The sequence below is a fragment of the Populus euphratica genome, unplaced genomic scaffold, assembly GCF_000495115.2.
Source record: "Populus euphratica unplaced genomic scaffold, PopEup_1.0 scaffold69.1, whole genome shotgun sequence".
In the NCBI taxonomy this organism is placed as follows: domain Eukaryota; kingdom Viridiplantae; phylum Streptophyta; class Magnoliopsida; order Malpighiales; family Salicaceae; genus Populus; species Populus euphratica.
The window spans coordinates 567,478-583,387 of NW_011499947.1; the positions used below are offsets into that span (position 1 = coordinate 567,478).

At 32.9% G+C, this 15,910-nt stretch overlaps 3 protein-coding genes across 7 annotated transcripts; all 3 read left to right on the plus strand.

The window, feature by feature from the left end:
• On the plus strand, positions 1-5,132 carry RDM4 (RNA-directed DNA methylation 4). Of its 4 annotated transcripts, none has more exons than XM_011043517.1 (10): positions 1-175; positions 268-354; positions 2,603-2,694; positions 2,846-2,899; positions 2,999-3,040; positions 3,689-3,837; positions 3,924-4,069; positions 4,190-4,274; positions 4,354-4,427; positions 4,521-5,132. In XM_011043517.1, the coding sequence occupies exons 1-10, from the start codon at positions 73-75 to the stop codon at positions 4,754-4,756; spliced, it is 1,068 nt and encodes a 355-aa protein (XP_011041819.1). In that variant the 5' UTR covers positions 1-72; the 3' UTR covers positions 4,757-5,132. The 4 variants fall into 4 exon arrangements, with proteins under 4 accessions (XP_011041819.1, XP_011041820.1, XP_011041821.1 ...); XM_011043518.1 differs by having other exon boundaries at positions 4,196-4,274; XM_011043519.1 differs by having other exon boundaries at positions 3,924-4,042.
• A 5,139-nt stretch (positions 5,133-10,271) lies between these two features.
• LOC105137687 (taxadien-5-alpha-ol O-acetyltransferase-like) lies at positions 10,272-11,902 on the plus strand. The gene has a single exon (XM_011043521.1). The coding sequence runs from the start codon at positions 10,308-10,310 to the stop codon at positions 11,757-11,759; it is 1,452 nt and encodes a 483-aa protein (XP_011041823.1). The 5' UTR covers positions 10,272-10,307; the 3' UTR covers positions 11,760-11,902.
• Positions 11,903-13,148: 1,246 nt separating this feature from the next.
• On the plus strand, positions 13,149-15,843 carry LOC105137688 (LURP-one-like protein (DUF567)). 2 transcript variants are annotated; one of them, XM_011043523.1, is made up of 3 exons: positions 13,149-13,632; positions 14,775-14,924; positions 15,598-15,843. In XM_011043523.1, exons 1-3 carry the CDS (start codon positions 13,414-13,416, stop codon positions 15,724-15,726), a joined length of 498 nt encoding a protein of 165 aa, XP_011041825.1. In that variant the 5' UTR covers positions 13,149-13,413; the 3' UTR covers positions 15,727-15,843. The 2 variants fall into 2 exon arrangements, with proteins under 2 accessions (XP_011041825.1, XP_011041824.1); XM_011043522.1 differs by having other exon boundaries at positions 13,157-13,632; positions 14,775-14,987.
• Positions 15,844-15,910: the final 67 nt, after the last annotated feature.

Sequence of the window (15,910 nt, forward strand, 5' to 3'; positions counted from 1 at the left end):
CGAACGAGCTGTAAGAAACCGCTGCAACCCCTAAATTCCCTCCTTCTAAGCACCACCAAAACCCTAAATTCCATGGCGACAATCGGCGAAACCTCGACGGATCCTCCTCCTCAGTCGAAGCCCGTCGTTGTTAGGGTTAAACGCAAGGCTCACCAGTCTCGCCTCGACGCCTTCTGTAAGTCACTAACAACGCTCTCTCTCTCTCTTTTTCTCTCACACACTATCACTCTGTGTCTGACTGATTTTGTGCGTATATGAGGCATATAGGGCTTGAAATCAATGAGAAACCAACGAAGAAGGCGATGTTGGACTTGGAGAAGTTGTCAATTAGTAATAACTCTGTTGATGTTCAAGGTAATATTTTTTCCTTCTTGCTTTATGTTATCATCGATTGGATTTGGAGAAGTTCCAAATTTAATAATTTGTGCCCTCAGCATTAAGAGTACATAATTTTTCTTAGAGATAAAGAATTCAGTTATTTGTTCCAGGAAGTACAGCTTAGACAAGATTTTTTTTTCAGAAATTTTTTAGGACTATCTATTTCAGGTCAGGCTTGTGTAGAACCGTCATAATCTAGGAAGTTAGTATTGAATTTTCTATAAACGGAACAGTGATAAGTGGTGATAACACCAAACCAGTTGCTAGTGTCATTTGCTAGATTGGAACGGTAGAATAGCACATGCATACATAATTTAGGCAAAAGGGAATGCATTAAATTATAGATTTTATTCTTGTTAGATGATTAATTAATTAGTTAAAGGAAAGGCCTTGGATTGAAGGTTTGAGACCTAAAGATGAGGCCCTTGAATTTGAAAAGATGGAAAGACAACATTGAGAGAAAACCCAATGCTGTTACACCTGATACATGGAAAAAAAATCTCTAATTTTTATTAATGAAATCAGGAGATAGAGGGATTAAGAGCTAATGAATTTAACACTTATTTGCATAACTCTAGGTTATGGGATTTAGCTGGATGGGATAACTAACTGAATTTGAGAGCCTTGAGACTGAGATTTGATCAAGGAGAAAAATATTTTTTTATCACTTTTATGGAAGTAGTATCGGGATTTTTGGGTTTATATTTAGAGGGAGAGAGTGAAGAAACTTAAAAAATGGTACTGTTTTCTTTGTAGTGGGGTTGGAGGGGAAAAGAGGCTGTGCTTTGAAGGGATGTGAAAGAAAACACTTTTTTTTTTCTTATGTGGCTAGATACTAATGACTAGAACTCGTTTTTTTTTTTTTTTTTTTTTTGTGAAAAAATAAAACTCAAAATCTTACCTCTACAATTTGCAAGGACTGTACAATTGAGTTAACAATTTAAAGGCACTGTTGGAAATTAAATAAAATAAATAAACATAGTTATCAATACCTTCCTAAGTGCCTCTTTTCTCCTAGCAGTGTAGACCCTAAAATGTTTGCCATCACAAGTGTGAGAGGGTTAGAAATAGACACGAACAAAGGCTTTCTTCTTCTCATAACTTTCATGTTAATCAGGAAATATGATAAGAAAAATACCCTGTATGAAAAAAATTCAACGGGCAACCCAAATTCTGTACTTTACATTCAAAGAGGTGATACTACTGTTGGTTCTTTGAGCTAAGAATCATGTAATGTCTATGTTAAAGTGCTTTTAGTACAATATAGTTTTATTGGGAATTTTTGTCACAAAAGCACTACTATATTATTTATCCAAATACTATTTGGCTGCTTTAAATATCAGAAAAAAAAACAGCACAGTGAACTAATTATCAAACACTGTTGTGCAGGCTATATATAAGCTTGTTCATTAAGTGATCGAACTTTAAAATTGTAATGAAGTTTGGTTGGTTTGGATAAATAAACTTCAAATGATTTTTTTTTCAATTAAAATCGAATCAGATTCTAGCAGTCAATCCATATTAGCAAATCATCCTAGATCAATTTCCTGTCCAAATTAGCAAACAACTTGGCAATCTTATCTTGAACTTATCTTAATATATATTGTAGTAAAATAGAAGCAAACTCAAGCAGTTCTATGGTAGGCGCTTGGACTTGCCTATGCGTACAAGGAACTTAAGTGCTCAGCAATCATATTTCCATATATTAAATACTAAGAAAACAATAAGTTTCTCTCTTGCCATTTCTGTAAATAGAAAAAAAAAGTGCAAAATTTTAAAGTGTTGATAGAAGTATTTAAAAGCAGGTAACTCTTTAGTTTTTTTTTTAATGACACTGTGGGACAAAGGAAATTATTTCAGTTTTGACTCTGATTCATGGAAAAAAAGGAAGCTTTGAGGACTTGTAATTTTGTGACATGCTTGCTGAATTGAAGTGGTTAACTGTTGAAGGACTGTAAAGGAAGTAATTTTTGTTATTTTTTAATTGGGGAATGATGGATTGTGATTGCATTTTTTGAACTAAGATTATATTGTAATGTATGATGTTCTGCACAAGATTTTGAGTTGCAAATTTATGAAACTAAGTTATTTAAATTAACAGATAGTTTGTTCTCGTTTTCTTTTTTGTTAAATAATCATTTTTTAATTTATTTACTACAATCCATTGGTGTGATTTTGACCATTGGTTTTTGGCTTATATATCTTTTTGTGGTGATTTTTATAGTGGAGGAATTGAAGGCTAAGAAGGTTTTGGTGAAGCATGTTGAGACAGTTACTAGCATGGACACTACAATGGAGATAGTACAATCATTTGCAGTTAGTATAGAACTATGAGTGTGTTAGAATATGCTGCTTGTTTTTGTTTTTCTTTAACCTGCCCTTATTACTTGGTTGTTCATTTCCATTGCCAATGTCTAGTTTTTGTTGTACTGCTCGTTTTAATAAATGTGTTGGTGTTCCTTTGCAGTCTAATTCTGCTCATGCAGTTGAAGAACAAAAACGAACCATTAAAAAGTACATTGTAAGTTCTCTTTCTACCAGTTAAAGTTTGTCTCTTAGTCCGGTTTTCAGACATTTACGTTAGCTAACACTTTGTGTGTTTCCAATCTAATTTTGGCAGAAACAAGAGCAGATTTTGTCAAGATCCAGACAAAATCAAGAGGTATACTTCAACTTATGTAAAATTCGTTCTTGATTTGTACACTGTTGGATATGTTTTCTGAGAATAAGCAATCAATCTTCCATTGATGCATTTATGTGCATTACTACTTCAGTTATCAGTATTGGTTTTCCATCCAACTGCTCTGTCTCATTTTTGTATTTAACAATGATCACTGTTCAGCTGCAAATTGCAATACATGTGCTTCACTCTGAACATCTGCAAATTGATGAATTGTATCCTTTAATTTCTTCTATACTACTAATGCTTCCGGTATATGAGATCCGTGTACATCATGTTCATAAAATAGTAATAGAGAAATATGTGTGATGACAGACTGGGAAATGCATGTCACTCCTCTGACATAATCTCTGCTTTTCTCTTGATCAGCACAACCTGAGACTTCTTTGACAAGATTTTTTAACTGAGATTTAATGTCATTTTAATAAACCTGAAAATCAGCCAAAGAAGTTACCATTTTACCCGAGTCTGGTTTTTTCCCAAAAATTTGGCTGGATTGTGCATGTCTGCCTCTTGATACCTGAAAAATGTACAGTATACCACTTTTTTTTTTACTATATTTGCAAACTTCTTTTCTGTTTCTCTGACATACGTGGTCATTTAACATACCCCAACTCCACTTTCTGGTAGGTATTGGCATCGAATGCTCGTTTTGAGCAAATTTTGAGAAGTCGAAGGGGAGACAAAGGGGCATCAGAAGATAAAGCACTGCATGATATGTGTCGTTTTTATGATGTTGTTCGTGTTGAGGAAAGTTTCAGTGAGGTGCAAGAGCTTGAGTAAGTTATGTCACCATGGAATTCATCAATCTTTTCAATGTCCGAACCTCAGTTGCAAGTAATTCATTTCAATGTTCGTAATACAGAGTTGCATCTTTGGAGGATCAGAAGATTCTATCCAGCTATCTTCCTCTACTAAGAGAGTTTCTTCCAAGTGCTGTTGCAGAAGTCGAATCTGATATCCATGCTTACTTGTCCAATCAAGGTTCTGCTTTCGATGCAATCCCATTAGGTCTTTTGCTGATTCATTTCCTTATTTCTTGAGTTTTAAACCCGTCTCTAAAATTAGGATTGGTTATGATTGTTCATGTTCTTCAGCATTGTTTGATGTGGTCTTGTTCTTATGAATAAGATGTAGATGATTATGTGTATGACTATTACACTGTGAAGGATGACATGGACATAGATGATATAGAGACTGCTAGCCCGTTTCCTCTGTAAGTGTTGAATATTTTGTGTTTGATATAGAGACTAGTAGCCTGTTTTCTCGTGTAAACCTGTATATTTTTGGTTCAGGGTAAAAGTTGAGGAAGAGGATTTCTATGATGGCCCAGATGATGAGTCGGAATATGACACTGATGATTCAAATGGTATCGTTTCTACTACTGTCATTTTTTTAAGTTCAAAGTGTTCTTCTTTCTTCTTCTTTTACTTCCTTTCCCTTTCCTATTTGTGGTTCTCAGCTGAAGATCATCCACGAAATGATTATCCTGATGAAGCATCTTTAGATGACCATGAATCAGAAAGTGAAGCATCTCTTGATGAATCTGAAAGAGAGGAGGAAGAGGAGGAGGAGGAAAGTGATGCTCCCAGCATTAAGCATTCGGAATCTGATGACGCTGACAATTTTGATGATCACGGGAGTTACTTTGATTATCCTGAATGTGAATATGGCAGTGATGATGAAGATTGGAGGTGATTTGTTCAGTGAAATAAAATTTTGAGATCCCCGTCATTGTCTCTTTGATCTTGTGCTTGCAGTGGAAAGAAAATGCATACATGCTCAACGCAAACTGGTGAAGGTAAAATGTAGGGGGACATGCTCTTAGAATGTAGGACGCTATGGCCACAGAACTTTGGAGATATATCAAATTTCTTTGTTCTGATTAGTGAGAAAAGATTGCTCTACTAGTTTTCTTGGGTAACCTTGAGCACCTTCTGATGCTCATATTTTGATCCGTGTTGGAGAACCTTGACTTGGGGTTTTACTGCTTACAGATTCCCTAAGGTTTATTGCTAAGATTGTTTACACCCTCTACCTGTGCTTCGCTAAGGTAATATATTTCTTTTCTGAATCCCTTGCTTGCAGCATTCAAAATATATGCGATTGCGTACTGAATTAGCCATAAAGTATTCTTGCTTGTGTGAATGACGTTGCGATGGACAGCGTCGTGTCCTCTGCAAAGCATAGCTTGCCTGTAGAAGAATGATTAACGAATTTTCTTCTGATGTCGACGCTTAGCGTCATCACGACTGCATCCTTCGCATTGCCATCAACTTCATGAATTCTTTGAATGGTTACGAGTAATGCTTTGCCAAATATATTTCTATGAATGGCTAATAATTCTTTAATTAATATGTTTCTATGAATTGGAAAGTAATGCACACACGCTTTTATTTTAGACTTTGCATCATATATATAAAGCTGTCTAGCTTATGAATTTGAGAGGTGGTGTGATAGAACAAGGAAGAGAATTTGAGAGAAGGGGCAGGAATTATTATCAGCTATAAAATTTGTTATGCTCTCTTTATATGTTAACAAAAACAAAAACCCAAAGTTTAGCTCTACACTCATATACACTGTTCACTAGATCAGTGTATCAGTGTAGTGATGATGGTTGGTTCGTGCTGGCTTCCGAGGGTATTGAGATTTTTTTTTAGTCTCTTTTTTTTAAAAAAATTGATTAGGGATAAATATATATTTTTCCATCTTGATTTCACAGTAAAATGATTAGAATAATTTTGAAAGCAAAAAGAAGGGTATTAACAAGTATTTTTGTATTTTTACAATGGTTTTTTGCTATTATTAGTAACGCTGATGGGCACTCAAGTATTTGCAAAAATGTCAAAAATAATAAACAATGCAAATGAAAAATGAAACTATGACAATACCCTTGAAAAAAAAAAAAAATTAAGCCTGAGGGCCAAGAAGTGTTTTGAGTTTTTCACCATTGCTTTTTAGTAATTAGAATAATCATCTCATGGGCAAATTTATATTTAGCTATAAAAGCCGAAAGGATGAGCGCGCGTGCAGTGCCCCTCTCTTGACATTTTAAAATGCTATTCTTTTATGTCATTGGAAGCATTGTTGTCTTCTCTTCCTGTTGTAACGGTGCTTGTCTAAGTTGGTGATTAAGTTCTGTATTGATGGGCCTTTTCTCCCTTTTTTGTCTTCTCTTCTAAATATTACAGCTTGACCTTTTTATTTATGGACATTTCGATTTTGGTTCTTGTTTGTTTGATTTTTAATTTTCAATCTTAGTTTTTTGGTTGAAATTTTATTTATTTTTAATTTTATTTTTCAATCCTAATTTATCAAGTATCATATTCTTCAATGTGATCTTTATTCTTTATATTTCTAAATTTATCTTTTGTAATAGTTTTAGTATTTTTCAATTTAATCATTCAATTCAAATTGATGATACTATTTTTTCAATTTGATCTTTATTTTTTATTTTTTTATGATTTTTTTTTGTAAAAGTTATTATTCTTTCAATTCCACTTTTAATTACAATATTGTTTTTATCTCAATTTTAATTCTCATTACTTTTTTTTTTATCCTTTTACTACATTAATTTTTTTTTAATTTCACCCTTTAATTAAATATAACATTTATTTTATATTTTAATTTTTATTCATTTAATTGCTATGTTTTCTAAATCCTTTTGCATAATTTTTTTTTTTAATTTCATCAGTCAACATTTAATTGATTGATAATTGAACTTAATGATTTTTCTAGATTGGGTATTTCAAGTTTAATAACTCATGTCATAATTTTTTTTTAAATTAAGGACTTTGTAATCCTTTTTATTTTTTAAAATTATTTAAATTTTATGATTTAGATCACCAGTTTGATGAATTATCTTAAGTTGATTCGAACTTGATTACCGGTAATGCAAGTTCATCATAATTAATTTTTTAAATTATTTTTCACTCCATTTCACCACCTTAACATCATTTTTGCAAGAATAATAATAATAATAATAATAATATCACCCTTGTGGCAAGGATAGACACCATGTCTAGTGTATGTAGACAATTAACACTACTAGCCTTATTGAACTTTGTATTATGGATCGTAATGTAATAAATACATAACTAATAATATAACAGATAACTGAGCATTATGCTTGATTATGGGGATTGTTATGGGTTGTAATGTAAAAAATATATATGAAGGGGATTGATTTTCTGAAGTAGCCGCAATAGGCTTTGATACCACAATAGAGTGGGGAAGAAAAGGAAAGAAATTGTCGTGAGCTATAATATCTTATAATTTATAATTTTTGTTATATTTCTCTGCAATAATAAATATATACATGTAAACAATTAATTTTCCATATATATATATATAATAATCAGTTGATTTATTAATAAAACAACCCTTCAGAAAATACTGCAAGAAACACAATAGTTTTTTTTTTAAAAAAAACATAAATAAAAAAGAAAAACAAGTTTAATTACAGTACATTAGTAACATTATAATTTAAGCTTCATTCTCTACGCGTTTCTTATCTATGTTTATATCCAGAGATAAATGCCTTCAACACTGTAAATAATATCAATTCCTGTGTATGAAAAATCAAGCTAGCCAATCTTTATCAAACAAGATAAATGATAAAAATCAAGCCAAATATTACGTTCCAATCCACTGTTTTGGCGCACTCACTCCATTGACCGTTGTATTATGAATCTTAATGCAACAGATATATAGTACCGATAATACAACAAATAAGTGAGCCTAGAACTATATTTAATCGCGATACTTCAACATGGTGTGCATATATATGTAGTATGGTTTCTCCATGTTCGTGAGCGAAGTTTTCGAGTCTATAAATCATCACTTCCAGTCTCGTAATAATGTACAAAAACCTAAATTGCTGCATCGATTTCATGTATGAACACATGCGTGCACATGGGGACGCGGTTTTGTGTCGTGCATTGTTGCCACTTCAGCCTAGTGCAATATCGATCAATCATGCTCCCACTTCGGTATAATCACACCATCTGCTTCATGCTAAGGGCACTGCTGCATGTGAGAAATCTATAGTGCTTTATCTGCTTGCGGGTATCACAATATCCATTCAAAGGGATGGTCCCTCTGGTTTCTCTTCCTGTGATGCAGAAGCTTTCATTCTCAAGCTCAGAGGGTACTGAAGGTCATGCTTGCATCATGCTTCGTCTATCAGCTCCTAAACAAAGCTAGAATTAGGTTAGGTATGCTGCGTAGTAGTTGTGCAGAAAAAATAATGTAGATAATGAGATCGATCGGGAACAGCTGATGAAGAAAAGGGATGCCGTCTTTTGGAGAATGAAATCTTTCTCTAATGATGCATAAAATGAATGACACTTCTCGTGTCGAAGAGGTAAGATGTCTCTATAGAGTATCTAATGATTTAGTGCAAGAATTCAACTCGACATGATATTGTAGGTGGGCAGGATTGTTTCTATAGTCATCTATCTCCACTACACACATTCTCTTGTATGCCTTTATTGCTGTCAGCCATTAAAAAAGCATGGAAATATGCTTGCTTTCAGATTTTTTTTTCGTTCTAAGAATATTTTTTATTGAAAATTAAAGAAACTCGGTCATCAGTTCTTGAAAATAAAAAAATAAGGGACTTTTTTGACATAATTAAAAAAAAGATTAAAAATTATTTTTCCTCTTGTTTAGTTAAAAAAATTAATTAGTCCTGCTAACTATGAAAAATTATTCAATGCTTCCTTGACTGTCAATTGATTAATTATAAAGGAATATGATAGTTTTACGATTAATTAATACCTAAACTATATATCCTTTTTGTATAATTAATCTTAAAATCATACTGTCTTTATTTAAAAATAAACAAAGCATCAGTGTTATTATTATCAATCCAAGAACAAATCCAAAAGCTTCTAAATTCTTTAGACAAAAACCCCCCCAAGAAACCCAAATCAAGTGTTCTTGTTTGTTGTTGTAAATCTTCCTCTTATCTCTCTCTTCAGACCAAGGTAGAATTTCCAATCTTACGTACCACCTAGTTTTGATATTTCCACTCTTATCTCTCTCTCCAGACCAAGGTAGAATCTCCAATCTTACGTACCACCTAGTTTTGATATACAATATTTAAATTAGATAAAGTTTTAAGTGGATCTATCGTCAAAGTTTACTTAGAGCTTGCTAAAGTTTATTTAGAAATTGTTTGGTTGGTTATAGGAATTTTTCAAATAATTTTTCATGTTAAAATATATTTTTTATTTTTAAAAATTATTTTTAATATTAGTATATTAAAACAATTCAAAATATACATAATATATTAAATTTTAATAAAAAAAATTTAAATTATTTGGAAACGGGGTTTCACGTTTCCAAATATGCTTTTGTTCAATTGAATTGAGTTTAATAAAATTAATTTTAAAGTCTTGTATCTAAAAAATTATAAAGGATTTAAAAAATGCTATTTTTTATTTTTTTCTAAAAAATTGAAGAATTAAAAACAAATTTCTAAAAAAATAATTCTCATTTTCAGATTATAAATGTCCTTTCCTTAATTTTCTATTAAAAAAAAACTAAAAAAAATTCCACCAAGAAACCACCACGGAAAAAAAAAAAAAAAACGCGTTGCCTCCATGATGGACTTCAAGACCTATGGAATAGTAAGCACTCTATCTATATACGGAATAGTTATGAAACTTGACTCTAGGGTTAATTTTGGTCAGTCTAGGCTATTTGTTTTATTTTATTTTAAAAATCATTAAAACAATGTTATTTTAAATAAAAAAATTAAAAAAATCAATAGTTTTTTTAATTGGATTTTATCCTATCAACTTAAATTTTTAACTAAATATTAATCCTATTCCTTCTTTAACATGGACTAATTTAAAGTCCATCCACTGAGCCTTTCCAGTTTTTACAACTATAATCTATACTAGGTAGTGAAAAATCCTTATGCTTTCCTTGTGTATTTTTCTGTGGTAGGCACTTAATAGTTGCTTTGTGTACAATTTATATTTTGGATGGTTGGTTACAGCTTACAGTTCAAAGCAATGAGTTTGCTAAGATTTCAACTTCAAGATTTCTAAGCCAGGTCCTCAATTCAAACCCTATCAACAGCATTCTTTGAAATTCTTTGTGGGATGGGGACCTGGAAATGATAATACCACTGATATTATTATAATTAAAATGGATAAGGCCAGTGATTACATAGGGTTCAAGGCTATATAAATGAAGATGGCATAGCTGAAGTTCATTCGCACTTCAAGACTCCAAAATGGAGACCCACCATCGTGCACCTCTTTTGCTTGATAGAAAAGATGTTGTGCTTGTTAAAGCAGCAAAACCAACTCCTTCAAAGACCCTTTCTTTCTCTACTATCGACAATGATCCCAACCTTGAATTTGTGTGTCATAGTGTTTATGTTTACAAAGCAAATTCTGTTTCTTCTGATAATGGCAGTGCTGACCATGATCTTGCATCAAAACTTAATGGCCAGGCAGACCCTGCTCGTGTAATTAAAGATGCAATATCTAAAGTTTTGGTTCATTACTATCCTCTAGCTGGAAAGCTGAAGAGGGATAGTAGTGACGGAAAACTTTATATCAACTGCAATGGTGAAGGTGTGCCATTCTTAGAGGCAACAGCAAATTGCAAGCTTGCTTCTCTTAAATACCTAGATGGGATTGATGTTGAAACTGCCGAAGAATTTGTCTTTGATTTTCCACCAAAGAGTGACTTTGGTTACCACCCTCTAATGTTTCAGGTGACCAAATTTCCATGTGGGGGTTTCACAATAGGAATGGGCTTATCACACTCAGTTTGTGATGGGTTTGGTGCATCACAATTGTTTAGAGCCTTGGCTGAACTTGCTAGTGGTGAAAGTGAGCCCTCAGTGAAACCTGTGTGGGAGAGGGAGAGACTGGTAGCGAAGTCTACTCAGGGACCTCTCCAATATCCTGTGGACAAGAAGGCATCTTCACCGTATTTGATAACAAATGACATTCTGCATGAATGTTTTTTTGTGAAAGCTGAGACTATAAAAAGACTCAAAATGAGTCTCATGAAGGAGTGTGGAGATCATGAAGAGATGAAAGGAAGTTTCACTACTATCGAAGTTCTTGGTGCTTATATCTGGAGATCAAGATTCAGAGCCTTCAAATTGAACCCAGATGGAAACACCTTGTTCTGTCTAGCTATGGGGATAAGGCACCTTTTGAATCCACCATTGCCGAGTGGATACTATGGAAATGCTTTTGTGGGCTCAAATCTGGTCATGACGGGGAAGGACCTCAACGAAGGACCATTATCTAGGGTTGCCAAGCTCATCAAAGAGAGCAAGAAACATGCTTCCAATGCTCACTACATTTGGAGCCAAATAAGCATGTTGGACAAGGTCAGGGAGCTCAACTTCAAGATTGATTCAGATAACGGCGCATCAATGGTTTTGACTGATTGGAGACAATTAGGTCTACTCGAGGAAGTAGATTTTGGATGGAAAGGTTTAGCGAACATGATACCAGTGCCATTGAAGATGTTTGGTTTTGTCTATTTGTGTATTTTCTTGCCTCCTTGCAATTTGGATCCTTCAACAAAAGGTGGGGTTAGAGTGCTTGTGTCTCTCCCAAGAGCTGTCATGCCCAAGTTCAAGGAAGAGATGCATGCTCTCTCTCAGCTTGGTGATGATGATGATATAGTTCCAATGCTTGAACCTGCCATATTAATTTGATTTGACCACAACATAATGTATGTATATCTAAATTATGCTACTTGTAATTTTACTTTGATTATCATGCATGCCCAAGTAATGTATCATCTTCATGCCTCTAAACGAGGGGAATGTAAAAATCTGGATGATATTTTTTCTTACTTCGATTCAGTGCTTAAATCAACTTTCTATTACAAGATTTAGAAACCTTTTTTTATTGAAGTAATAAGTAATTCAAGACAGTTTTAAAGTAAATTTGTATAATCCTTAAATATGAAAACAAGCCTATAACATGCAAGAAATTCTTGGATAAGCTTTGACATGATATCTTGCACACAAACTTTGATGGATTGCTTGTGAATCCTTTTAAGGCTATGGGATACAAGAAATTCTCCACAAACTATTATCTTTGTTTTTGCTTTGTCAAAATGTTTTTGAAAGTAAAAAAAATATATTTTTATTTTAAATTAATATTTTTAATATTTTCAGATCATTTGAACATACTAATATAAACAATAATTTTTTAAAAATAAAAAAAATATTATTTAAATATCATAACTTTAATGCCTTTGTAATTGCGTTGAAGATCTCCCCCTAATGCTAATTAGTGACCACTACAATATATGGCTCATTGGGATACCAATCCATTTCCATGCGAAAATAGAAGGAGAAAGGCTTAACAACTTTTTCATTGGGATGCCAATCCATTTCCATGCAAAAGGAGACACCTAACAATTATTTTGCCCACATGTTCAAGGCAATGTAGCTTAATTAAGATATCATTAAGAATTAAATAATATTACATTACCTTAAATTTAATTACTCATCCATGTCTCAAAGATATGCCTCTAAAAAAGTTGGATTAAGTATTATGAAGATTCATTTAATATTGTATTGTTAGTTCAACTTCCATAATTAGTTTCTTAATTAAAATAAAAGTTGTAAAGAAAAAAATATTCCTGGGTATCCTTGTAAACCATTCCTGTTATTGTTAATAAATTTGAGTTGATTTAGCAAGTCTATTTAAATTTTAATTTAAGTTGAGTTTCAAAAAAATTAGATGAAAGTTGACTTGGTATAATCCATTTTATTTTTATGGATTAATTCATTAATGGCTTGATTTAGCTAAAACTCAATTTAATTTTTAAAAATTTTTAATAGAATATTTTTTTGATTAATCTAGATGTGTTTAAGATTGTGGTGTAAATTTTTTTTTTTAAGATAGGTTTTACTTAAAAATACATTTAAATAAATTTATGTAAAATTATAATAAAATATTAAAAAAATAAATTTAATATAATATATATATTTTTTTAAGTTCATAGTAGTTTTAAAAACATCTAAAACTAGAAATAGTAGATTAGAAAAACATGCCCTCATCAAACCGGTCCACTCGTGAGCCTGACTCAGTCGAGTTAATAACTTTCGTAAGGGGGCGAGTTTTCCAACCGTTTGGTCATTTACCTTCAGAGTTTCAAGTCTCCTTCCCACCGAATCTTGTTGTCTTAAAACAAAGTTGTCTGTCGCTTTTCTTTATTTCTGATTCTCTTCTTTTATCAACACCAATCCAATTCCATTCCTCGCTTTACTCTCTTCTCTTTCTCTTCCCCAAAGCCCATAACTTTTGTTTCCAAATGAATTGAAAACCATAAAGTGGTGACTTTTCTTCTTTTCTATGGCTTCTTGGGATCCTGTGTATCCAGCTGCTGTGCCTATCCCAGTTGATCTTTTTGTCTCCAAGAAACATCCTGGTCTTAATGGTGACTTGGGTTTTGCAGATTCTCTAGGAAATATTGTTTTCAAGGTCAATTTTGATAAGTCTTCAAAGTCATCCTTCAAAGGGGTCCTTCTCGATGCATCAGGAAATCCTTTGATCACCGTGTTTCGTGATGGTGTGAGTTCATTTCTATGGATATTAAGATTTATGTTTTGTTGACTAAAGTTTCTAACTTTGACAACAAATCGATGCTTGTAAATTAGCTATGTTTGATTATTGTAATTATCTAAGCCAACCAAGTTGATTATTATAGCATTGAATTGCATGATTGTTACATGTTAGAGAATTCTGTGGTAGTGTGTGTTCAAGCTCTTGTTGAGTCTTCAAAAGACGGAAAAACAACAACCCACTTGCTGGGCTCCCCACACGGCTTATGTAATCTTGAGTTCATGGCTATTTCAAACTTTGAAGAATTGATGATTTAGCTGGAAAAAAATTGATGTGAGGATTAATTCAATTTTTTTTCTTCTGATTTTACTTGTGGATTTTCAAGTTTATTACCATTTATTGCACATTTGGTCATTAGAAAAGATTTGATTTTTTTGAAGGATATTTGATAGAAAATCATAAAATATATTGAAGGAGTAAGCATTTTTCAATTGGCAAGAATGGGTTGATTTTTAGCGGTTAATGCTTCATGTTAGTGTGCTTTAATTGGTGTATGCATTGTTAGAATCTGAAATGTATTCAATATCTGCTACTGGTTGTTACTAGACAGTTGTTTTCAAGGTAGTTGAATTCTCTGCATCAATATCTTATATGATGTGCAATGAGAATTGGGTAGCATAGGTATCGTGTAGTTATTATTTAAAGACAAAAGAGACAAAGATAGTGGAAATAAAGAAGACATGTTCCCTTGTATCTCCTATTTTGAAAGCATAAAAATTCACTCCAACACATTTCTTTTTAATGTTCGACCCTGTAACCAAACACATTTTTGTTTCTTATGCATCTGTCCCTTCTGTTCTAGGATACTAATCAAACGCAAGTCTTTATCTTATTATGAAAGTTTCTTCTATATGTGATTTGAACTTGTATGCCCATACTTGTTAACACTGGGACATCACGGACATCATTGTAATGGTTTTGCATCCCTTATTTAAGAACCAAATCTTTCCAATGGACTTTTTCTTTCTTTGATAAAGGATGATGCCTAATTAGTTAATTAGGTTATTGCTTCATTTCATTGGTTGCAGATTCTGTATGATTATCCTTCCATGGGACTGAGAGAAGCTTCTTGATTTATTTCTTGGTTGCAGAAAGGTTCTTGGCAAGGGTTTAAGGGTGGTGATAATAGGGAGAAGGACTTGATCTTCAGAGTGAAAAGGACTGTGAAAAAGCTTACAAGAACTGAGCTTGAGGTCTTTCTTGTTGGAGAAATTTCGAGAGAGTCAACACCTGACTTTAAGGTGAAAGGTTTCCCCTTCCAAAGATCATGCACAATCTATAGAAGCGATTCCATTGTAGCCCAGGTATTATTAAGAAGTTGCAATTGAGACAGGCTTAGAATATTGCCTGTTGAGGTGAAATGAACATTATCAACAATTATTATATTTAGCTGGAAGAATAAAAATCGTTTTGTTTTAATATTTCCTTTTTCTCTTCAAAAGATCCTGATAAGCTGCTTCAACTTTCGCAAGCTAGCTTAATTATGGACTATCTCATCTACTTTGAATGATTGCTTTAAACTCATTTTCTGTACTTGCCTCTGCATTTGAATTATCTACCCCATATTTAGGTAGATAATCACAGCAGTATCTATAATGTTCGATGTCAATCACTCTAGTCATCAGGGTGCTTTGTGCTATTCATGTGCAGATATTATTCCATTGTGATGGATTTTCTTCTTCATTCCAATCTTAATGGATGCTTTTCTCGAACTATTCATTAAAGCCATTGTTGTTCAGTCCTGTTAAAATGGTTTCCTTCTGTTTATGGTCTATATATCGCTCACAAGCCATGGATTCTGCTTAATCTCTTGCATTGGAAGTTCCTGCTGTTCATGATCTGGGAAGTTCTAGTTATGATCACTGTTTTGTGATATCAAATACAGATTCTAATATCACATTTGGTTTGATGCAGACTAGTCTCATGTACAAGCTTCACCAGATTCATGCCCGGCGGAGTAAATTTCGACTAACCATATTTCCTGGATCTGTAGATCATTCCTTGATTGCATCTTTGATTGTAATTTTCTTATATGGACAATAACAATTGGACTGTGAGCGTTTACATTTGTACATCAATTGCTCCGTGCCCACACGAGAATGCATATATTATTTCTTTGAAAGAACAGAAAATAATTTAGAGCATTTTTCCGATTTGTATCTGTACAACTCTCCCTCTCAAATCTTCTCTTGTACTGGCTAGAAATACAGCTTCTAAGAATTCGGTC

Bases quoted from the DNA above. Each gene is read 5' to 3' on its own strand.
- RDM4 (XM_011043517.1), top strand. From the start codon at position 73: ATGGCGACAATCGGCGAAACCTCGACGGATCCTCCTCCTCAGTCGAAG. The intron at 176-267 runs GTAAGTCACTAA...TGAGGCATATAG, and splicing joins GTCTCGCCTCGACGCCTTCT to GGCTTGAAATCAATGAGAAA. The intron at 3,838-3,923 runs GTAAGTTATGTC...TTCGTAATACAG, and splicing joins AGTGAGGTGCAAGAGCTTGA to AGTTGCATCTTTGGAGGATC.
- LOC105137687 (XM_011043521.1), top strand. From the start codon at position 10,308: ATGGAGACCCACCATCGTGCACCTCTTTTGCTTGATAGAAAAGATGTT.
- LOC105137688 (XM_011043522.1), top strand. From the start codon at position 13,414: ATGGCTTCTTGGGATCCTGTGTATCCAGCTGCTGTGCCTATCCCAGTT. The intron at 13,633-14,774 runs GTGAGTTCATTT...TCTTGGTTGCAG, and splicing joins TCACCGTGTTTCGTGATGGT to AAAGGTTCTTGGCAAGGGTT. The intron at 14,988-15,597 runs GTATTATTAAGA...GGTTTGATGCAG, and splicing joins GCGATTCCATTGTAGCCCAG to ACTAGTCTCATGTACAAGCT.